The sequence below is a fragment of the Pezoporus wallicus genome, unplaced genomic scaffold (assembly GCF_028554395.1).
Source record: "Pezoporus wallicus isolate ANWC-B61680 ecotype Strahan unplaced genomic scaffold, APGP_CSIRO_Pwel_v1 contig_4722, whole genome shotgun sequence".
NCBI classification, from domain to species: Eukaryota; Metazoa; Chordata; class Aves; order Psittaciformes; family Psittacidae; genus Pezoporus; species Pezoporus wallicus.
The window spans coordinates 2,303,434-2,326,418 of record NW_026641840.1 but is presented as its reverse complement, the minus strand read 5'-3'; the positions used below and the strand labels follow the sequence as shown (position 1 = coordinate 2,326,418).

Here is a 22,985-nt window from a genome sequence, read left to right as displayed (position 1 = left end):
ATGCTTTCATGTGAACCTTGCTGCAACCTTAACTCGCTTGAAGGAGTGGCTGGATCTGTATGGAACATCCCATCTGGAGGTTGAGGGGGTGCTAGTAATGTCAATAAAGAATATTTAAACTATCATCTGGCTTGTATCTAGAATGTGTAACTTGTGTGTAAGAGTGAATTTATAGCATGGCCTTGTCTATCAGAGAGAACTTGTTGCATCACAGGCAGGACGCAGAGTTCGTCCTTCAAAACAAGCACTCAAATAGAGTATTTTTGCTGGAGAGGGATCTTTCTGCTGGCTGCCTCTTTGGAACAAGGAATTAGCTACTAGAAATCTATGGGAGGAAAACCCAGGACCAAAAGTCCATGAGGTAGAGCTCCTCACCCCCAGTGGGAGCTGGTTTGACTCTTATTTTCCTCTCCCTAGTAAAGTGTGTAAAAGGACACTGAGGAGCTTTGTGGGCAAAGCTTTGAAAACAACTCCTCCCTGACAGGTTTGAGTGTGTCAGTGGAAACGTTTTGGAGGTGAAATCAGCCTCCTATCTGCTGGTTGCCTTGAAAGCTCTGATAAAATGTGAGAACTCAGTCACATGGAATGCAGGCATGTGGAAGAAGGGTGGGTTTTTTTTAACAAGTCTTGTCTAAATTCACCTTTGTTAGGCTGAGCTGAGCTCCTCATCAAACATGAAGCTGGGTTTGATCTTCAGTGCCCTCTTCGGGGTTTCCTTGTGCCTGGAAACTTTTGTTGGGTGAGTAATGCTTTTGTGGAAGCCTTTTCATTTCAGGCTCTATGACCCAGTTGTATTTGTTCATCGTCTTAGCTTTATGAAATCTGCTTGGGGCACATTCTTTGTTATTTATGGCTGACTTCTCTTGTTGCTTCAGTATTTTGGTGTCTGACAGGACCCTTCTCTACTTTCATTTGGGTTTTCTGAGGAGAAGGGTCTGTCTGCATGCTGAGCTCCTAAATTATTCTCCACCCAAGGCTGTGACTCTGGGGCTCTGACTGTGCCATGGGAGCCATCTGGAGCCTTGATGTGGAGCTGAACCTCACTGCGCAACTCAAGTGTGCAGCTTGACAGATTTGGTGTGGCACAAAGCAGAGCTGAAAGCCCAGAACCTGGTTTCAGGTCAGAAAACTCACTAGTTTCCCTTTGGTTTTAGAGTTTCTTATTTCTTTTTAAATGCTTTATCCTCTTCAGAGCGCTAAGCAATTCAGATCCTTATTTCCAATGATTATATTCTAAAGATTTATCCTTGTGTTGCATTGCAAAACTTACCTCCTGGTGTGTTTCCTTACAGCCTTACTGACCATGTAAGAACCTTAATAGAAGATGATAAAAAACTAATAGATACTCCCTGAGATGTAGTAAGTCAGCACTAGATTCCTGTGAGTAAATCTGTACATGAAGATGTAAGGATTAAGAATAAGAAGTAATATACATAATTTACTAAAACTCTGGGATTTGTAAAACCAGGAAAAGCTATTTTGACCATTTAATCTGGGCTTTGGCATAATGTAGTCTAATTCTCATGAATTAATTCCTCAGTCATGTCCAGTAGCTGTGGTGAACGAGCCTCATTTCTTTGTGGAAGAATCCAATCCAGACATAAAGCTTATGATGATGGAGAATCTAGTAATAAGTTACTACTGTGGTAAAGTGCCTTCAGTGTTGATTTAACTTGATTCAACAAAACCCCTCAGGCTCTACAGCTAAGGAGCACGTTGGTACTTTGGCTACGACATTGACCCCAGGCTCTACTTTCAGTTGTTAATTCATTCTGGCTTCCAGGTTTCCTTCAGAATCCCCCCTGGTTATCCAGAATAGGATCTTCTGTCTCCCAGTTGTTGCATACACTTGTTCTTAGAGATCTTTTTGTCATTTCATAAAAGCACTGGGTAGAAGAGGCTTCCAGAAGTTTTCAGTCCATCCTTCTGTTCAGGGCATGGAGCTGCTTCCTCTTTTTATCATCCACCCTTACCAAGAAGAGTTTGTAATTGCTTTGTAATTCCCTTCAAGCAGTTGTAGGCTGCAGCTAGATCAGCCTGAACAACCCTGACCTCAGCAGCCTGTCCTCATGGTACTGTTTTCTTGTACCTCTTTTTACCAAGCAGCCTGCAACATTGTGTACTTGAATGGGACATATGTTTTTAGGGATATCAAACTATCTGGAGACTGTAGGCTGTGGTCACTGCATGTTGTACAATGCACAGTTAAGTGGAGTGAGGAACTTCCTGATGGTGATTCATTCCTCCTGGAATGGTGCAGGCCACCCTCTGATGATACCAGCTTCTGACAACACAGGGAAGTTTGTCAACAGTCTTCATCTGAACCGAAGAAAGATGAAACTAATCCTTTATTTAGTGTTTGCTTTGCTTGGTTGAATAGTGCTCCCCAAACATTTGGATCAAACCCAACCAGAATATTGTCTTTCTGCAAATTGTTGACAAAAAATAACTAATAGATGCAAGACTGATCCTTTTAGCAATTAAAAAGTTATCCACTTGATGACTTATGATGAAACCTTAATACTGTCATTTAAGTAGTTACTAATCTAGTGCATGTCTAGCAGGTTGTTGGTTGAACTCTTGGGTGACCTTAAGTCAAGTGCATTGAAGAAGTTCGTATCAGCTGGTGACATTCAAGTAACTACCCACCAAATCCATGATGCCAACAAGCAGCTATTTCAATCATACCCCTTTTTTAGCCTGTTTCTGAAGTCTTAGTGCTCTATTGCAGGCACCAGGTTCTCCGAATCAAGCCAAAAAATGAGGAGGAGATTAAGAAGTTACAGCATTTGGAAACGATGGGACACCTTGAGGTATGTTATTGCCACAAAGACATTTGTTAATGCTTTAGTTAGGGGTAGGACTTTGCATTACACGTGAAGGGTCTGTGCCATACTGTGGCAGTTGTAATAAACGGATTTACTGCCTCAAAACTTGGTGTTTGATCTGCAGGTTCTGGTGCCAGCTTGGTATTCAGGAGTGCCTGCTATCATATTTTCTTCCTACTGGGCTTACAGTCATAACTGAAGTGATCTGCTCTTAATATTGGAAAGCTTGTCTTTAAAGTGGGGATGCTAATGTTCCTGTACTTGTCTCCCAGCATTGTGGGAGGACTGTATTAGTTAGTCTACACTGTACTGAAGCAGGAAAACACACTATAAAATTCCAGGTTATTGCTGTTCTTATTGCCATTGGTGAGAATTGTTACTATTGTTATCTTGAAAACTATTGGTTTGAATAGTATCGGAATGAAAATGTAGAAAAGACCTACCAAAGGGGAAATAAAAGGAAAAATAAAACCAGTGTTATCTAGTATTGTAATACAGAGATTTTCTTTAAACTATCTTAAAATGGAGGATAGTAAAATAATCATCATAGAAGATTAACGTTTCCTCCTTATGTGACTGAGGCTCTGAAGTCACTGAAAATGCTTATTTTAGTCTCCTGTGGACCTTTGTTGGGGGTTTTTGTGTGAGTTTGTTACTTTCACTGCTACAAGGTTGTGGCAAGGCCAAGGGAAAGAATGGAGCGTGCTGTAAGCACAGTTCTGCAGGAGACATTCAGTCTGGGAGCAGCCAGCATTTCTAAAGCTTTAGAAGAGCAGTTTGCAGAACGGTTTCCCCAAACCAAATCCATTTTCCTTTTCCTTTTTCAGCTTGATTTCTGGAAGAATCCCACTGCCCCATCCTTCCCTGCGGATGTGAGAATCCCTGCTAAAAGAGTCCCGTTAGTCAAAGCCTTCCTGGAATCCCATGGGTTTGAATACTCCGTTCTCATAAAAGACCTGCAAGTAGGCAATGCCATTGACACATATTTCATAGAATTATGGAATGGTTTGGATTGGAAAGAACCTTAAGATCACCTAGTTTCAATCCCCCTACCATGGGCAGGGACACCCTCCACTAGAGCAGGTTACGCCAAGCCCCTGTGTCCAACCTGGCCTTGAACACTGCCAGGGATGGGGCAGCCACAGCTTCTCTGGGCACCCTGTGCCAGCGCCTCAGCACCCTCACAGGGGAGAGCTTCTGCCTTATCTCCAACCTGAACTTCCCCTGTTTCACTTTGAACCCCTCACCCCTTGTCCTGTCACTCCAGTCCCTGATGAAGAGTCCCTGTCCAGCATCCTTGTAGCCCCCTTCAGACACTGGAAGCTGCTCTGAGGTCTCCACACAGCTTCTCTTCTCCAGGCTGAACAGCCCCAACTTTCTCAGCCTGTTAGCTTTTATATCCTTTGAAAACAAATAGTGATCCACAGTCTGGCCTCATTCATTAACACACTCTTCCATACTCTGCTTTCCATGAGTCCTCCCCTTATTTTTGTAGTCTGTGAATTAATTTCTCAGAGGCACTCTGTGGATCACTGCTGTGCTGGGAAGCTGTGGGGATCACTCTGCAGATGACATCTAAAACTGTATTGAATAGTTTTCTTATAACCCCTGAGGAATTCCATGTGCTCTTTTGGCCTCAAACATTTGGAATCACAACACTGAAGTTACTCATAATTCAGTGACGTGTGTTAAGAGTGGTTCAGACTCATACTCTGCAAGAACTGTACTCCACTGTGCGAGAGAAAAGGCACTCATCTGGGCACTAATTTGACACTTCTTTGTGAGCAGTAATCCCCAAATGGCATCTAAAATACCACATATGAGCAGAAACACTGACTTTTTCCTTCTCCTTCCCCCTAAAGCTTTCTTATTCATCTTAAGAAGTGTTTAAAGTTTAAACTGACTGTTCAAACACTGCTGTTCTTGCCCACTTCGCTACAGATACATTCAGCAGAAGCACCTCTTTGCTCCAGAGCCACCATTTCTTTATTTGAGATAAACATTTGGTCACAAGTTTGCAAACTAAACAGGCTTTTCTCAACACTTGAATGGTTTCTTTTAGGTTGTTCTAGATAAAGAGAAGCAAGATATGGCCCAAAGTCAGCAAAAGGATCGCAGCACTGCCACCTTTAACTATGGAACTTACCACTCCTTAGATTCCGTGAGTACCTTTTGGGGAAGAGGATTCTTTTATCTGGCCTTTTTTCGTGATGTCTTCAATGTCCTGTATGAGGAGCTAAAATAGCTTTCTGGCTTCTATTGGCACGTGGGTTTGGGTTTAAATGTATTGATTTTGTGGTCAGAACAATGAGCCAGAGTCTTTGAACAGGTAAGTGTTGGTCATACTCTTTCTGTCAAAACCCTTCTTCTGACCTCAAAAGAGATTGAGAAATAAGTGAATCTTGAAATAGAGAAATATAAGAGACCAGTAGCTGTCAAACAGTGCAGGGGGTAAGGTATTTTATTACCAGAAGTTCTAAAAGAGGGGTCTAAATTTATCCCTGAAGTCTTGATGACATAGCAGTGATGACATACTTTGTGATGTTAGGAACGGCACCAGCTACACTGATGTAAGGTGAAATGGGGCTTTGAAGAGGTCAGTAATGAAGTCAAAAAGGGAGAACAGTAGATTTCATCAGGTCTTACAGTTGTTCTGATCAGTACTAGCCATAAATGGAATCAGAATGTCTTCTTGACTTCTCATTTCAGATTTATGCAGAACTAGATCATCTTGCATCTGCCTTTAACGACATTGTCCAGAAGATCCAGATTGGGGAATCCTATGAAAAGCGGCCTTTGTTTGTGCTTAAGGTGTGACGTACATCACAGAACACATGTGACATAACACCAGTATACACATGTGTTACAGACAGCACAATTTAGAAGCATCCCAGGCTATGCTGGATGTTCTTGACTAAAAGGTGTCAGTGGAAGTGTTAAAACTCTGTTTTGCTTCACAGTTCAGCACTGGAGGACGCAACCGACCTGCAATCTGGCTTGATGCTGGTATCCATTCCCGGGAGTGGGTTACCCAAGCGAGTGCAATGTGGATAGCTAAACAGGTTAATCCAGCAGGGATTGGGTTTTCTTCTGTTTTGGGAATGCCTGGGGCTATTTAAAACTGTATCACACCTATATGTGTTCACCCAGCTTCTCTAACTCTCCTTAACTTCTTCCTAAAATCTCATCTCAGTCTCCCCTCTGGCAGGGTAAAGCCATTCCCCTTGGCCTGTCCCTAGAGGCCCTTGTCCAAAACCCCTCTCTGCCTTTCCTGTAGCCCCTTTAGGCACTGGAGCTGCTCTAAGGTCTCCCCTTCAGGAGCCTTCTCTTCTCCAGGCTGACCCAGCCCAGCTCTCTCAGCCTGGCTCCAGAGCAGAGCTGCTCCAGCCCATGCAGCATCTCCGTGGCCTCCTTTGGACTCACTCTAACAGGTCTGTGGCCAAACTGTAGTAGTTGAGGTGAGATTGTTGGGGACTGCAGGGCTGATAGTAACTGAGGACTTTGAGATTAGTTTGCCAACACAGAGAAACCTTGAGTGGTTAGTTACCTTCCACGAAAGTGCCCAAGCTTCCAGCTCTATATAAATGAGCATTTACATTCTGCTGACAATGACTAAGCTACTGGAGAAGTGCAGCACAATTGGCTATTCCCAGCCTGGCTAATCCGTCTCAATCTTAGAGTCAGCCTTGACCCATTTTGTGGGATGGGCAGGAGAAGATTTTGTTTCCCTCTTCCATTACCTTCCTATCTTCAGAATAAAACAAATTCATTGCTCTCTCCAAGCTCCAAGTTTAACAAGGAACAGTTATGGCCAGCAGATAATTCATGTTTCTTGTTTCCCTGCCCTGAAAGCCAGACTTGTCTCTGTACTTGAGTGGATAAGAAATATGCTGATAATCACAGTGCACTATTTTTTCTTTGCTTAGATTGCCTCTGACTATGGGAAGGATCCATCCACCACCTCTCTGCTGAACAAAATGGACATTTTCCTGCTGCCTGTTGCAAACCCTGATGGATATGTATTCACTCACACCACTGTGAGTAAGCTGTTGTGTGTCTAAGCTGATTTAGGAAGCTGTCATGCTCTTCCAAACAAGCAATAAATGCGAGGAAAGTAGGCTTGGAAAGTCCATTTCTTAACGCTGTAAGAAGGGGTTACAAAGGAGTTGGGCAACCAAAGATACTAATTACTTGTCTAACCCAACTTAACCCATTTGAAGTTCACCAGACCTTTTTTTGACCATAAATCCATCTTGGAAGTCAGCCCATCAGGAACAATCTTAGGCTCCTGCCTAGGATTGCTTCCTTGTGAATAGCAACTATTTCTGGGGAGCGGTTTTAATGCAAGGACCAAGATTTGCTCCCTTTTCAAGCCATAGTGTTTTATTCTGCATCTTAGAATCCCAGACTGGTTTGTGTTAGAAGGGGCCTTAAAGCTCCTCCAGCTCCAACCCCTGCCACGGCCAGGGACATCTTCCACTAGAGCAGCTTGCTCCAAGCCCCTGTGTCCAACCTGGCCTTGAACACTGCCAGGGATGGGGCAGCCACAGCTTCTCTGGGCACCCTGTGCCAGCGCCTCAGCACCCTCACAGGGAAGAGCTTCTGCCTAAGAGCTCATCTCAGTCTCCCCTCTGGCAGGTTAAAGCTATTCCCCTTGGCCTGTCCCTGCAGGCCCTTGTAAGAAGTCTCTGTCTTTCTGTTGCAGAACCGCATGTGGAGGAAGACCCGCTCCAGGAATAAAGGCAGTTTGTGTGTTGGAGTTGATCCAAACCGGAACTGGGATGCAGGTTTTGGAGGTACGAATACAGTTTCTGGATTCTGGCTGTCGCTAAGAAGAAAATTCCCTTTCATGTCCCTGGATCCTGGACCAGCAATTGCCTTAATACAGGGAATTCAGAAAGAAAATGGTCACATAGGGTGGGAGCTATCTTTTGTAAAGATAATTTCACATTGATTAATTACCAGTGAGCACAAGATGAAGGGAATAATCTGTATCATCTAGGAGTATGTCCCTTGAGTACTCATGCTCTGTCACTGCTATTTGAGTATTTAATGGCATTTAAGGCTTTGCCTTTGCCTGAAGACCTGTTCTTAGGAAAGCCTGGCTTTGTGTTGGTCTGCTTTGACTTCTCATGGATCTCAGTTCTTACAGGTTTGCCTTTGCTCCCTCTTTGCACCAACAGGTCCTGGAGCCAGTAATAATCCCTGTTCTGACTCTTATCGTGGGCCCAGTGCCAACTCGGAGGTGGAAGTTAAATCTATTGTTGACTTTATAAGGAATCATGGAAACATCCGGGCCTTCCTCACCCTCCACAGTTACTCTCAGCTTCTGATGTATCCCTATGGCTACAAATGCACTCAACCAGCAGACTACGCCGAGCTGGTGAGACACAGTGTTGTGGTTTCAGCTCCTCTGTTCTGTCCAGCCAGCTTTCCAGTCTCGAGTATTGCAGTGAGATATCAGGCTGAACTTTATGATCCACACCAGCAACCATCCATGAGAGGGAACAAAAACCTGGTGCAATGCAATGCCTTTAAAAGAGAAATATTGGTCATATCCAAACACGTGCCATCTCCACCCATTCTCAGCCCTCTTTGGTCATCCATATTTCCTTCTTTCTCCTTTAATGACAGCATTGTGGCTGTAAATAGTATCTTTGACATGCTATGGATTTCACAACCATAACACAAAAGGAGAAGACCTCTGAAGGTCTTCAGTCTAACCCTCTGCTGGAAGCAGGCAGGCTTTGGAGTCAGAGGCAGTGTTGAGGTTGGAATGGGTTGCTTAGGGCCTTGCCCAGCTGAGGTTGATTAATTGTGTTGATACTTCTAAAGACAAACCCCACAGCTTCTTCAAGCCCATCCCAAAGTTTCCCCACTCGTGGGGATTTTCTTTTTCCCTAATAGCTAAACACAACTTTACCATGTGGCAGTTTGCTGCCACTCGTCCTTTTGCCCTACTCCAAGCAGAGCCTGGCTCTACAACCACCCATTACATAGTTGAAGTGAGCACAAAGCCAATCACTGAGCACTGGGAGATCTCCAACTGCCTTGGAATTTTTCTGGTACCTCTTGAACCTTTTCTTGATGAGACAGTCAGTGAGATGAAACACTGGATGGTAAGATACAGAGCCTGCCATGATCTAATTCACCTGCAATGGCGCCTCCTAAATATACTATGGAAGTTAATTGCTGTTGGCAGTAAGAGTAATTAAGAAGTGGATTGATTTGGCACTAGTTCATTGGGGGGATGAAAACAGGCTGTAAAGCAGTTTGGAGCTTTCTCTGGTTGGTGAACTCTTTACCATTTAGTCTCATTACGTGTGGCTTCTTTCTGACTTGTCCTTCATCTCCTCCTCTCCAGGATGACTTGGCAAGAGCTGCTGCCTATTCTATCCGGTCCATTTATGACACCACCTTTAAAGTAGGGAGCATCTGCAAAACTATCTGTGAGTATTTTGCTGGTCTGAGCCTTTATGGGCTATCTCTGTCCCCCATTCTAGGTCTCTCCCTCTTGGAAGCAGTGATGCTTCTGTAGAGCAGCACCATCAGTCAAACATTAGAGCTGAAGCTTCACATAAGAAGCCAGTACTCATCCCTCACAAATATAAAAGATAGGACACCAGAACTCAGTCAATCCTCTTTTCACCCTCTGAATCTTCTCCCTTTCTCTTTCAGACCAAGCCAGTGGAGGCAGCATTGACTGGAGCTACGATTATGGCATCAAATACTCCTTTGCCTTTGAGCTGCGAGACACAGGTCGCTTTGGTTTCCTCCTGCCAGCCAACCAGATTATTCCAACTGCAGAGGAGACCTGGCTGGGCCTGAAAACAATCATGGAACACGTGCGAGACAATCCCTACTGAAATCTGGGGTGGGATTGAGCTTTCTGTAAGGAGCAAGCTCATAAATCCTCTTCCCTTTTTGTGCTTGTGACAGCTGTAATGATATGAACCATAGAACGGTTTGGGTTGGAAAGGACCTTAGAGCTCCTCCAGTTCCAACCCCCTGCCATGGGCAGGGACACCTTCCACTAGAGCAGCTTGCTCCAAGCCCCTGTGTCCAACCTGGCCTTGAACACTGCCAGGGATGGGGCAGCCACAGCTTCTCTGGGCACCCTGTGCCAGCACCTCAGCACCCTCACAGGGAAGAGCTTCTGCCTAAGAGCTCATCTCAGTCTCCCCTCTGGCAGGTTAAAGCCATTCCCCTTGGCCTGGCCCTACAGGCCCTTGTCCAAAGCCCCTCTCCAGCTTTCCTGCAGCCCCTTTAGGCACTGGAGCTGCTCTAAGGTCTCCCCTTCAGGAGCCTTCTCTTGTCCAGGCTGACCCAGCCCAGCTCTCTCAGCCTGGCTCCAGAGCAGAGCTGCTTCAGCCCTCACAGCATCTCTGTGGCCTCCTTTGGATCTGCTCACATGGCACTATGGTATCTGGCTGAATAAAACCCCTGTGTGCATTCCTCCTACAGCAACACGTGTCTGCATATGAAAAGCATTTAATGCTTGTCGTGTTCACTCCCACTGTATGTGCATGGTAGATCCATTAGAAGATTTTAGGATGCAGTTGTGGCCCACCTCAGTGAGACGCAGTAGGAACAGTGACAAGAGGAGGATGGATGGTGTGAGCACTTGTGTGGCTGTTGAGATTTCAGAGGAGTGACCTCCAGTGAGATGAAGAGATCTGGTCTTTCCCACCTGGATAAACAAGGAGAACAGGGGGGGTTACCTGAGCCTGCCTCATGCTCTGCTCCAGTGGTGTTTAGAGAGGACATGGAAGAACGTCTCTATTTATTTCATATATAACAGCTCCACGTTGCTGCTCTTGTAAGCCAAAGCTCTGAGAGAGCTCACTTCTGGAAGCAGAACAAGCTGCTGTAGACATGATGATGATCAGCAGCATAATCCAGGTTAGGAGACTGATTAAAGGAATTTTGTTTCCTGTCATGAGCCTCAGGATGCTGCCTGGTGGGAAGGAGCAATCCTGGCCTAACATCCCCCAAATACTTGTCCTGTCCCTTGCCTCCCTCCTGGATTTGCCCATGCTTAGAAGGAGGATGAAGATGGGCAGACTCCTGCTCTCATCCAGCACAGCCAGTTTGCAATCCCTCAGGAGTCCCCCTCATCCTGCTCTTCATGCTGCTCATTTCTTGGGAATTAAGAGCGGACAGCTCAGGGCTGTGCACGGGAGCCATGGAAAGGGCAGAGTTTAGCAATCCCTGCTGCTGCTGCTGCAGTGATTATCAATCAGCTCTAACAGGTTTATCTCCATGTCTTGTGATCTCCCAGCAGCTGGTGAGTTACTCACTGCTCCGTGAGCTTGGCAGGAGGCAAAACTACCTGGTGTAGTGGGTGAAATGTTGGTTCAGATTGAAGGACATGAGATTATGGCAGGGAAAGGAAGGTGAAGGTGAGTCTGAGGCATTGAGAAGAGCCACGTGGGTTTGGTTTGGGGTTAAGTGCCGATGTTTTCAAAAGCAAACCCAAGCACGGGGCAGCTGGAGCTTCCCCATGTGTGTCCCCATCCCCTCTGCTCCTGGCATCTGCTTCCCAAACTGACCCACACTTCCGATATCCCGTCCTCCAGATGGGGATTAGAACCAACACTGGTAAATCCCATCTGGTGGAGAGGGTCCAGGGCCCATGTTGGCTTTTGGTCCTGGCCAACCTGTTGCCACCAGAGCAGGGACTTTGTGGTAAGTGGGGAGGAGCTGCAGAGCCTGAGGAGCCGCAGCTGGTGTTGTAGACCTAAAGCTTATTCCAATCATCCGGGTCTGAGGCCACCCAGCCCCTCTTCTACTAAATGTGTGCTTTGGTGACAACTGCATCCAGTTTTTGGGCTCCTGGCACCAAAGAGACTGGAAGGAAGACCAGTGGGGATCACCAAGAGGAACAGGAGGATGTGTCCCCTGGTGGGATGCTGAGATGGGCTGGAGATGAGACCTGGAGATGAGACAGCTTTGGGGTGGGGGGACCTAATGAGAACGCTCCCATCCATAGAAATAGGTTATTGAGAACATGAAACCGAGACAACAGCATCAACTGAAACAAGAGAGGGACAGGCTGGACATGAGAATATGCTCTTCCATTGGGAGGACAGGCCAGCAATGGGACACATTGACCTTTACCTGGCACCACTGGCCAGGACCAGCTCACCAACATCAGAAGGAGCATGAGCAGCAGTTCAGGGAGGGGATCCTGCCCCTCTTCTGTGCTCTGGGGAGACCCCCCCTGCAGTCCTGATCCAGCTCTGGGGCAGCAGCACAAGAGGGACCTGGAGCTGTTGGAGCGAGTGCAGAGGAGGCCATGGAGATGCTGCGAGGGCTGGAGCAGCTCTGCTCTGGAGCCAGGCTGAGAGAGCTGGGCTGGGTCAGCCTGGAGAAGAGAAGGCTCCTGAAGGGGAGACCTTAGAGCAGCTCCAGTGCCTAAAGGGGCTGCAGGAAAGCTGGAGAGGGGCTTTGGACAAGGGCCTGTAGGGACAGGCCAAAGGGAACGGCTTTAACCTGCCTGAGGGGAGACTGAGATGAGCTCTTAGGCAGAAGCTCTTCCCTGTGAGGGTGCTGAGGCGCTGGCACAGGGTGCCCAGAGAAGCTGTGGCTGCCCCATCCCTGGCAGTGTTCAAGGCCAGGTTGGGCACAGGGGCTTGGAGCAAGCTGCTCTAGTGGAAGGTGTCCCTGCCCATGGCAGGGGGTTGGAACTGGATGAACTTTAAGGTCCCTTCAGCCCAAACCAGGCTGGGATTCTGTCCTGGTTCTGCATTTTGAAACCGCAATGGACCCCCCGGCTGCGGCTCTGTCCCTGCCGCACACACTGCTGTTGGTGCAATTGGAAAAACAACCTGGTTTTATTGAGAAAAACAACGGATGCCAGCTACAAACCTCACTGAGGTGACGTCTGCCAGGCTGGGAAGCCAGCCCAGGAACCCAGAGCATCCTTGACAAGCACAGACAGGAGCTCAGGACACTGCAGATAAACGCACAACAAAGACCCTGCTGTAACCTGTGGAACAAAGAGGCTACTATAACCTGAGGAACAAAGAAACCTCTGTAAGGAACTGACCTCCTGAAGCAGCAGAAGTCAGCCACGGGCACCCAGGAGCTGCTGTCCTGCACCCACTCTTGTATCTAAACGAGAAGACATAAAATAACTCATTTTCTACCCAAAACCAACTCATTGTTTTCTCTCTCTTTGAGCATTACCTCCAGGTGATCATCCCTGTGTGACCCCTGGAGCCTCACTGGGGACGTCTGGCTTTGGGCTCTGTGACATCCATCAGCTTTGATGTGAGACTTCATCCATCATCAGCTGGCCCCACTCCTGGAGGATCGGCACCGGTAATAACTTGAATGGTAGATTTTGAGTTATAATGTATGTCTATATATATGTGTGCATATAAGTAGTTAATCGTAAATATAAATTATGTTTATATGCTTTTCTGCTGGTATTTTGTAGTAATTTTGTAGTAACTTGTAGTAATCTTGTAGTAACTTGTAATACACACTCGCTTTACTCACCGTAACTGACTTACTGATAGTGATCAGTAATAAAGGAATTAATGGGAACAAAGCACCGTGTCCTTGTGTACCCCGGGGTTCTAGGACCTCACTGTTGCCACCATCCCACACCCATGGGATGTCACACTTGGTGTGACAGCAACTCACCCCAAACTGGGTGCATGGGTACACATCCTCCCTGGCTGCCTGCACTGAGGAAGACATTACCAGATCCTCCCTGTTTTGGCTGCTCTTGTCCAGCTAAAGCAAACATCTGGGCTCCTGGAGCTGTTCCTAACCTGTTTGTCACTGCTGGCGCCGTGGGACAGATGCGGCCCTGCTGAGAAGGTCCATGAACGGCTGAGGCTCGTCTGTGTCTGCTCACCATGAAAATCCTCCTGGTCTTTGCCTCCCTTGTGGCAGCCACCTGCAGTGAGCAGCTCTTTGTGGGGTGAGTCCTGCTGGAAGCCGGGGGGGGGGGGGGGACGACACCACGGATGGGGATGGGGACCAGGGTGAGAGATACCCAGACCTATCTGTTCTCCTTTGGGATCAGACAGGAAGGATGACATCCCAAAGGGGTGAAATCCAGCAGGTTTTGCTATAGGGACACCGGCAGTGGTGTAGCTTAACCCACCCTTGTGGAGCCCAGCCAGGCTGGAGTGGAAGCTGTATTGGGAAGTACCTAAACATATCAACAGCCTCTGATAGGCCAAGGGGAATGGCTTTAACCTGCCAGAGGGGAGACTGAGATGAGCTCTTAGGCAGAAGCTCTTCCCTGTGAGGGTGCTGAGGCGCTGGCACAGGGTGCCCAGAGAAGCTGTGGCTGCCCCATCCCTGGCAGTGTTCAAGGCCAGGTTGGACACAGGGGCTTGGAGCAAGCTGCTCTAGTGGAAGGTGTCCCTGCCTGTGGCAGGGGGTTGGAACTGGAGGAGCTTTAAGGTCCCTTCCAACACAAACCAGTCTGGGATTCCATGATACTATGATATAGGCAGAATATATTGATATATAGGGTATCTCCTAACACTTTGGGCATTCTTATGATCAAAAGAAGGATGGAGACCACCTCAGGTTCTCCAGCACTTGCTTCTTTTCCCTATCTTGGCTGTTCTGAACCTGCACTTTTCACTTCCAACCTCCAACCTCCAACCGCTGATGGACTTTCCAACCTACTGAGCCAGTGCAGACCTTTCACAGGCTCCACCCAGACCACAATGGCACCACATCAACACTGGAAGCTTAGCTCCTTTCCCCTTCCAGTGACTCCATCCCGTGCTGATGGCTCTGTCTCCCTGCAGGGACCAGGTCCTCCGTATCATGGCCAGCAATGAGGAGCAGATTGCCCTGCTTAGGGCGCTGGGCGAGCAGACAGAGCTGCAGGTGAGCTGTGGTGGGGCCCTGAGCATACCCTGATGTGAAACAGAGACCCTGGTGACACCCAGGACCTCCTTATGACTTCACATCCTATTTTCCTTCCCATTTTATATATATAAAGAATTCATAACTATATAAATATAATATTTAGCTTGGGGGACCTTGAGCTTGGCCGTTCTGTTTCATAGAATCATGGAATCAGCTGGGTTGGAAAAGCCCTTTAAGCTCATCCAGTCCAACCATTCCCAGCACTGCCAAGGCCACCACTAACCATATTTCACATGAAGCAGGGACACCCCGGCTCCTGCAGCACTGTCACCTCCACGTTGAGAATCCTTGTCAAAAATGTCATTGCATTGGTTTTGACTGGAATGAACTTGAAGACTGAGCTGGTCAGGGTGCTGGGACACCCAGTCTTGGTCATGCTTTGCCTAGAAAGCTTGGATCCAATGATCCTTAGTCCCTTCCAACCTGGGATTCTATGATTCTATGCCCCTGACCCGATACCCATGTGTGTGATTCGGAGAAATCTCCAGGCACAAACTCGCCAGCAGAGTTTCAAGTTGACAAGCAGGTATTCTTTATACTGACACTGAGACACTGGGGATAGCTCCTCCTAATGTGTGTCCCCCTCAGGCCATCCTTATATGGTCACTGGGCATACATACATATTCATGAGGCTACACCTGAATTACATTATTTCCCAGAGATTTTGCATACAGAAATGTGGTGGTGGTCTTTGAGGGTCATTTACTTTTCCCAACAATCTTCATAACCAGCTTAATTAACATTACAGACATAGCAATCATCCTGTCCTTCTACTTATCAGTTAGTTAAACTGCTCCCATCCTGGCCATCTGCTAGTCCGGGATACTCCCCAGTAGATGTTTACACCAGCTTAATGGCTTTATTAACACCACAGACAGCAATCATCCCGTCCTTCTACTTACCAGTTAGTTTTAACTGTGCCCATCCTGGACATCTGCTAGTCCCAAATACTCCCCATCCCCAGGTCCAGTTTTTCTATTCTGCTTTTCATACACTTTTTGTACTGAGGTCCTAAAACTATGTCAATTACCTTCAAGCACTGTGGTTATTTTCTATTACAAAGCCATCAAAATTAACGTTACTGAGAACTGATTCCATTTTGTGCTTTTCTGCCTCCTTGTCTCATGTGTCCCCAAAACTTGTCCCAAGACCTTTTTACCCCTTTTGGTGCTGTGGAGCTCAGTGGATGAGCACCAGCACAGGATGAGGCTGAGCTCTCTCCTCCGCACCAGGTTGACTTCTGGCGCCACCCCGCCAGCCCTGGCCACCCGGCCGACCTGCGGGTGCCCTTCCGAAGCCTCCAGGCAGTCAAAACCCTCCTGGAGTACAATGGCATGTCCTACAGCATCATGATCCAGGACCTGCAGGTGAGAGCTGCGGTGGGAGCGGGATGAATTCCTGCAGTTCAATCCCAAATGGAAGGTCCAGAAAGTTGGAAACCAGCAGGAGATGGAAGAAGAACCCACTCCCTGCTCCCTGTAGCCTGTTGGATGGCTTTTCTCCTCCTGAACAGAAACTAGTGGATGAGGAGAAGAAAGCCATGGCAAAGCCAAGGAGGACAAAGAAGAGCACCAGCACGTTCAATTTTGCCTCCTACCACACGATAGATGAGGTACTTTGCTCTGTAGAGCATTCACTTCACCTTGGTGGGGACACACTCAGGCCATGCTTGCATCCATGCAGTGATGTTCATGGTGGTAGGTGCCCCCCAGCACATGAAACTCCTCCTTGGACAGAGGTTTTAGTTGAGCCAGGAGGCTGGGAATCCCTCCATGAGCAGTGTGGGCTCTCCTGGCATCTCCCAGCTTGCTGGAAGACAACTTCAATATCGTTTTGGGGTTCAAAGTCTGTGCTTGAAGGAGGTTCAGGTCAGATATAAGGCAGAAGCTCTTCCCTGTGAGGGTGCTGAGGCGCTGGCACAGGGTGCCCAGAGAAGCTGTGGCTGCCCCATCCCTGGCAGTGTTCCCTGGCTGGAGCAACCTGGCCTCTAGGGAAGCACCACATCTTCTCTGCATGTTCCATTTGGTGCTGGATACTCTAAAACCCAAAGGGAAAGCCTGGGTGAGCCTCAGCAGCTCCTCCTTTCAGATCTACGACTGGATGGACATGCTGGTGGCTGATCATCCCAACCTTGTCAGCAAGCTCCAGATCGGGCAGAGCTATGAGAACAGATCCCTGTATGTGCTGAAGGTGGGTACAGGGGGAATCCTCTCCTTGCCCAGTCCTGGGAGAACACAGGGATGAAATCCCTCCCTTTCCATGCAGTTCAGCACCGGGGGATCCAACCGGTCGGCCATCTGGCTGGACACTGGCATCCACTCCCGGGAATGGATCACACAAGCCACTGGTGCCTGGACGGCCAACAAGGTACCCACATGCCCTGGGATATGGGACATCAATCCTCACACCTCCCTGTGGTCACATCCCTTTTGCCCAAGGGACACTGAGGCAGCTCCTGCTCCTCTTCCCATGCAGATCGCTGAGGAGTACGGCCAGGACCCCTCTGTCACTGCCATCCTGGACAGCATGGACATCTTCTTGGAGATCATCACCAACCCGGATGGCTTTGCCTACACCCACAGCTCTGTGAGTACAGGGACTTGTCCTAATGCTTGTCTCCAGCAACCATGGTTGGGCAGGGTTTTTGGGAGGGGAGGAATGTTCCTTCCGTGTGGGATGGTGGATGGGTGGTTTCCTCCTCTCCCTGAAGATCATAGAATCAACCAGGTTGGAAAAGCCCTTTAAGCTCATCCAGCCCAACCATTCCCAGCACTGCCAAAGCCACCACTAACCCATGGCACTGAGGCCTCGTCTCCACACTGTGTGAACACTTGCAGGGACGGTGACTGCAGCCCTGCCCTGGGCAGCCTGTTCCAATGCCTGAGCAGCCTCTGGGGAAGGAATTGTTCCTCAGCTCCATCTAAACCTGCCCTGGTGCAGCTTGAGGCCGTTTCCTCTTGCTGCTCAGGCAGGAGGGTGGCATCTGTCCAAACAAGGAGGTGGGATTCACGTCCCTGCGATGGTCTCACCCCATCTGCTCCTAGAACCGCATGTGGCGCAAGACGAGGTCCATCAATGCTGGCTCCCACTGCATCGGTGTGGATCCAAACCGGAACTGGGACGCTGGGTTTGGAGGTGAGAGCTGGGGCCACCAGGTCCCCACACTGAGCATCACTTGTGCCTCAAAGCTCCCTGCTATAGGGGAGAAACCTGGGGGCTAAAGCCCTTCCCCAGGGGAGCTTCTCTGCATGGTGCCTCCTCCACCATGCCCCAGGCTCTGGCTCCAGCAGCAACCCCTGCTCTGAGACCTACCGTGGTCCTTATGCCCACTCCGAGAGGGAAGTGAAAGCCATTGCAGACTTCATCCTTGGTCATGGGAACGTGAAGTTGGTCATCTCCATCCACAGCTACTCCCAGATGCTGCTTTACCCCTATGGCTACAAGACAGCATCCGCACCCGACCACCAGGAGCTGGTGAGATGGTCCCAACATGTAGACACGGGGCTGTGAGCACCAGCCTTGGTGGAAAAGTCCGGTTGGATCATTCCAGGACCCTGCTCTTCTCGTTAAAGCCGACCTGAAGCCCATCAGTTGGTTCTTGGAATCATAGAATCAACCAGGTTGGAAAAGACCTTTAAGATCATCTATTCCAACCATTGCCCAGCACTGCCAAGGCCACCACTAAAAAAAAGGGAGGGTGATAACAGGATGTACCTCCCATCCATCAAAAAATTAGAGTGTTTTGGGGAAAAGCAGGAGCAGAGGGGTTGGAAAAATGCTGGGATCTAGGCTCTGCTGCCCCAAGGTCTTGCTCCCCCAGGTCTCACCACTTTGGGGGTCTCCCTTGCAGAATGAAGTGGCTAAAAAGGCAGTGAGTGACTTGGCTGCTGTGTATGGGACAAAGTACACCTATGGCAGCATCGTGAACACCATCTGTTAGTGTTCCTTCCCCATCCCACAGTGCTGTGTCCATCAGGAATGCTCGGTGTTGGGATCACACCTCCCCTCCTCTCCCTGCAGACCTGGCCGATGGCACCACCATTGACTGGACCTATGACCACGGGGTGAAATACTCCTTCACATTGGAGCTGAGGGACATGGGGTATTATGGCTTCCTCCTGCCCAGCACCCAGATCATCCCCACTGCTACAGAGACCTGGGCAGCGCTGCTGAACATCATGGTCCATGTCCTGGAGCATCCATACTGAACCCATGTCCCTCATATCAATAAACAGACCTGGATTTAAGGCTGGCACCTTTATGTTTCTGTGCTAGACCCCCCAAAAGGGGTGAAAAAGGACTCTCAGACCTGCAGACAGTTGTTTCCCTCCTCGTGACTTTGGCCATACATGTCCCATCCATTGGAGCCAACAGCCCTGAAGAACCTGGGAGGAGATGAGTGGTTTTGGGGCTGCCAAACCCAAATTTGTGGGGTTTTGGGCAGCACTGCTCCATTATCCTTTCCCTGGGGGCTGCAAGGAGGGACTTTGGGCACCCTCAGCGCCATAGGTGGGGCCAAAGTGCTTTGAGGCACCTGGGATGCCCATCACTCACTCTGATCTCTGTCCTGTGCTGGGCTTCAAACCAATTCTGCTGCTGCCACCACCACAACCATGGTTTAGGCATCGAGGGCACCGAGTCCTCTGCACAAAAACTTGCATTTTGCACTTTCTCAACCCAAATTTACCCTTTTTCACCCTAGTGCCATGTGCTGCAGCCAGTGGGGTGGGATTCTGGCACCTCCCCATCTCTCAACCCTGCCTATGGGTGACTCACCCACTTCACAGAACAGATCTGGCTGGCACTGGGAATGCTGTGGAGGAGGGAACAATGGTGCTGCAGTGCCCGACCTTGTCTGGTGCCAGCCAGAACCTTCCCTGGGAAGGGGAGGTTTCCCTTGCCCTGGGAAAGGGGACAGCTGGTGGGGCCGGGGTGGGGCCACCATTCCCATGGGATTTAAGAGCTCTGTGGTGCTGCTGGGACACGGGAGAGGCTCTTCAGGCTGACAATGAAGGTCCTCGTGCTCCTGGCTGCCCTAGTGGCAGTGGCCACCAGCACTGAGACATTTACTGGGTAGGATCTGGGTGGAGAGGGGAGGCTGGGATGGGGATGGTGGCACCAGTTGGGGCAGAAGGAGCTGGTTCAGCTCCAAAGGGGCACAAATACTCCTGGGAAGAGGCTCAGAGCAAACCCCAGTGTGGTGGGATGGTTGGGAGGTGGTTAGGCTGGACCCATGGCGGTGGCCCACTGATCCCACAGGCACCAAGTGCTGCGCATCATCCCCACCACTGAGGAGGAGCTGCAGAAGGTGCATGAGCTGCAGGATGTGGAGGAGCTGCAGGTATGGGTGCAATGGCAGCGGGGGTCTTAGGGACACCCTTAAGACCCCCAAGTTCCTTGTTTTGCACCCCGAAACCACTCTGTAGAGCAGGGCTGGGGGTGCTGGATGTGGGGTGATGGTGACCAAATGGTGAAAAGCAAGACAGAAGCTGGTGCTTGTGGGGCAGCCCGAGGTGGGATCTGACCCCCCATCTCTTTCCCTCCCCCTATAGCTGGACTTCTGGCTGGCACCTCGTGGCCCCGGGCACCCCGTGGACATCCGTGTACCCCTGCCCAGTCTCCAGCCTGTCAAAGAGCACCTCGAGGACAACGACATCTCCTACTCTGTCATGATCAAGGACGTACAGGTCAGTGCTGGCGGAGGGGAGGCAAGGAAGATGTGGGTCTTGATGTGGGACAAGGTCTCATCCTGTCCCCTGTCTCCCAGGCACTGGTGGAACACGAGCAGATGGAGATGCTCCATCGCCCCCGCCAACTGATGCTCTCCACTGACAGCTTCAACTTTGCTGCTTACCATACCCTGGATGAGGTGAGAAAGCACAAGATTTGGGGCATTTTGGGGGTAAAAACCCCACATTCTGCGGTTGCTCTTTGCTCCATGTGCAGCAGGTGGGGAGCTGGCTGTGACCCCCACATTGTTCTCCTGCAGATCTATGCCTTCATGGACCTGCTGGTGGCTGAGAACCCCAACCTGGTCAGCAAGCTTGAGATCGGCCGGTCAACAGAGGACCGTCCCCTCTATGTGCTCAGGGTGAGGGCTTGGAGTCCATGGGGTGACCCGAGGGGGCAATGGGGCCAGGGACAAAGCCAACATTCCCCACCCCCCTTTCTGCTCTTCCAGTTCAGCAGAGGGGGCACAAACCGCCCAGCCATCTGGATTGACACCGGCATCCACTCCCGGGAGTGGGTGACACAGGCCAGCGGGGTCTGGTTTGCCAAGAAGGTACAGACACCCCCAGGACATGGCTGAGGTCCCCAATGGGCCACAAGGTCCTGCAGCCAACTATGGGTGCCAGAGGGCTAACCCCATAGAGAGGATGGTGCTCTGGGAGCAATGGGGACCATAAACCACCATCCACTCTCTAGATTGTCCAGGATCATGAGAATGATGAGGGTCTGGCCTCCATCCTGAACCAGTTGGACATCTTCCTGGAGATCGTCACCAACCCCGATGGCTTTGTCTACACCCACACACAGGTACTGCCCTGGCCCCTACAGCCATGCTGGATGGGGCTGCTGCACATCAAAACCTCCTTGTCCACGTTTCCATGGGATGGAAGGGGACCACCACAACCCATTATCCTCCCCATTCTCTCAGTGCTGGTGGAGCTGCAGCCCCGGCCCCCAGCTGAGATGTCTCTGCCATTCCAGAACCGCATGTGGCGCAAGACCAGGTCCAGGAACTCGGGTTCCCTTTGTGTTGGTGTGGACCCCAACCGCAACTGGAACGCAGGGTTTGGAGGTCAGAGCCCTCCCACTTATTAGGTTCCACCATCAAGGTGGAAGCTTTGAGGCCTTCTCTGGCTCAGAAAGATCCAGAGATGGCCCCTGGAGAAAAGATGTGATTTGGTTTGTGGCAGATGAGAGTTTGGGCTGCACCAGGGTGTTGATGGGGATCACTACTGAAAGTCATCATAGAGTTATCCAGGAGGAGCCCCAGAGTGTTCCTTGCTGGCTGAGGGGTGGGAGAAGCTTGGAAATGGAAAAGACCCTTTGCCCAGCTGCCACTCACTTACCCTGTGCTCCCTGTCCTCTGCTCCACAGAGGCTGGGGCCAGCAGGAACCCCTGCTCAGAGACATACCACGGACCCTACGCCAACTCGGAGCCCGAGGTGAGGGCCATCGTGGACTTTGTGAACAACCACGGGAACATCAAGGCTTTCATCTCCATCCACAGCTACTCCCAGCTCCTGCTCTACCCCTATGGCTACACCAACACCCCAGCGCCTGACCACGAGGAACTGGTAGGGCTGATGTGGGGGGCAGAAGGGGGCTGGGATGATGTGAAGCTGCTCTTTTCCTCCTAGGAGGAACTCACCTATTGAGCTTTGACATCCTTTTTGCCTGTGGCATGAGGAAAAGCCTCTCCTGCAGGTTGTATCCCACACAGTTACCCTTTCTTTGGCTCATCTTTCTCCCTTCTGTGTATTCCTAGCATGAGATATCCGAGAAGGCAGTTGCAGCTCTGTCTTCTCTGTATGGCACTAGCTACAAGTATGGCAGCATCTACACCACCATCTGTAAGTAACGGGGAGGGGACAGCAGTGATTCTCCCATAATAAACCCAAATCATCACTCACACCTCAGCTTAGACAGAAGATCCCATGAAATACCTGTCCAGCAGTGTCCTCCTGTTGTTTCTCCACCCAGATCAAGCCAGTGGATCTACTGTTGACTGGACATACAGCCAGGGCATTAAATACTCCTTCACCTTCGAGCTGCGGGACACAGGGCGCTATGGATTCCTGCTCCCTGCCAGCCAAATCATCCCAACGGCCCAAGAGACGTGGCTGGCGCTGAAGGTCATCATGCAGTACACGCTGGATCATCCCTACTAAGCAGGAGCAGGTCCTGAGTGGTGATGGAATGAGCTGGAGGGGGGAAAATGCAATAAATCAATGTAAAGAAGGATGAGCAATGCCTTTCCTTCGTTTCTGTTTTCCCTGATCATGGTAAAAAGCCTTTCTGGAGACCAGCTTGGTGCTAATCAGCCAACATGAGTAGTGTGCTGGCCCAAAAGGGGGATTAAATGGGCATAGAAACGTAGAATGGTTTGGGTTGGAAAGGACCTTAAGATCACTCAGTTCCAACCCCTGCCATAAGCAGGGACGTCACACTAGGCCATGCCCCAAGGCTCTGTCCAACCTGGCCTTAAAGCCTGGCATGGAAACAGTGGGACACAAGAGAAAG

General features: G+C 49.6%; 3 protein-coding genes across 6 annotated transcripts; all 3 read left to right on the top strand.

The window, feature by feature from the left end:
• The first annotated feature begins 187 nt into the window (after positions 1-187).
• On the top strand, positions 188-10,295 carry LOC130607935 (carboxypeptidase A2-like). 3 transcript variants are annotated; one of them, XM_057425467.1, is made up of 12 exons: positions 188-361; positions 651-739; positions 2,732-2,813; positions 3,656-3,790; positions 4,891-4,989; positions 5,538-5,639; positions 5,789-5,890; positions 6,755-6,865; positions 7,534-7,624; positions 8,012-8,211; positions 9,193-9,277; positions 9,507-10,295. In XM_057425467.1, the coding sequence occupies exons 2-12, from the start codon at positions 675-677 to the stop codon at positions 9,692-9,694; spliced, it is 1,260 nt and encodes a 419-aa protein (XP_057281450.1). In that variant the 5' UTR covers positions 188-361; positions 651-674; the 3' UTR covers positions 9,695-10,295. The 3 variants fall into 3 exon arrangements, with proteins under 3 accessions (XP_057281450.1, XP_057281452.1, XP_057281451.1); XM_057425469.1 differs by lacking the exon at positions 188-361 and adding an exon at positions 546-564; XM_057425468.1 differs by lacking the exon at positions 188-361 and having other exon boundaries at positions 600-739.
• A 3,383-nt stretch (positions 10,296-13,678) lies between these two features.
• LOC130607939 (carboxypeptidase A1-like) lies at positions 13,679-18,982 on the top strand. 2 transcript variants are annotated; one of them, XM_057425475.1, is made up of 11 exons: positions 13,679-13,764; positions 14,612-14,693; positions 15,968-16,102; positions 16,249-16,347; positions 16,824-16,925; positions 17,001-17,102; positions 17,211-17,321; positions 17,780-17,870; positions 18,010-18,209; positions 18,586-18,670; positions 18,756-18,982. In XM_057425475.1, exons 1-11 carry the CDS (start codon positions 13,700-13,702, stop codon positions 18,941-18,943), a joined length of 1,260 nt encoding a protein of 419 aa, XP_057281458.1. In that variant the 5' UTR covers positions 13,679-13,699; the 3' UTR covers positions 18,944-18,982. The 2 variants fall into 2 exon arrangements, with proteins under 2 accessions (XP_057281458.1, XP_057281459.1); XM_057425476.1 differs by having other exon boundaries at positions 13,691-13,764; positions 18,556-18,670.
• Positions 18,983-19,650: 668 nt separating this feature from the next.
• Positions 19,651-22,709, top strand: LOC130607934 (carboxypeptidase A1-like). The gene is made up of 11 exons (XM_057425466.1): positions 19,651-19,808; positions 19,995-20,076; positions 20,288-20,422; positions 20,503-20,604; positions 20,725-20,826; positions 20,917-21,018; positions 21,162-21,272; positions 21,447-21,537; positions 21,840-22,039; positions 22,231-22,315; positions 22,446-22,709. Exons 1-11 carry the CDS (start codon positions 19,744-19,746, stop codon positions 22,631-22,633), a joined length of 1,263 nt encoding a protein of 420 aa, XP_057281449.1. The 5' UTR covers positions 19,651-19,743; the 3' UTR covers positions 22,634-22,709.
• The last annotated feature ends 276 nt before the right edge of the window (positions 22,710-22,985 follow it).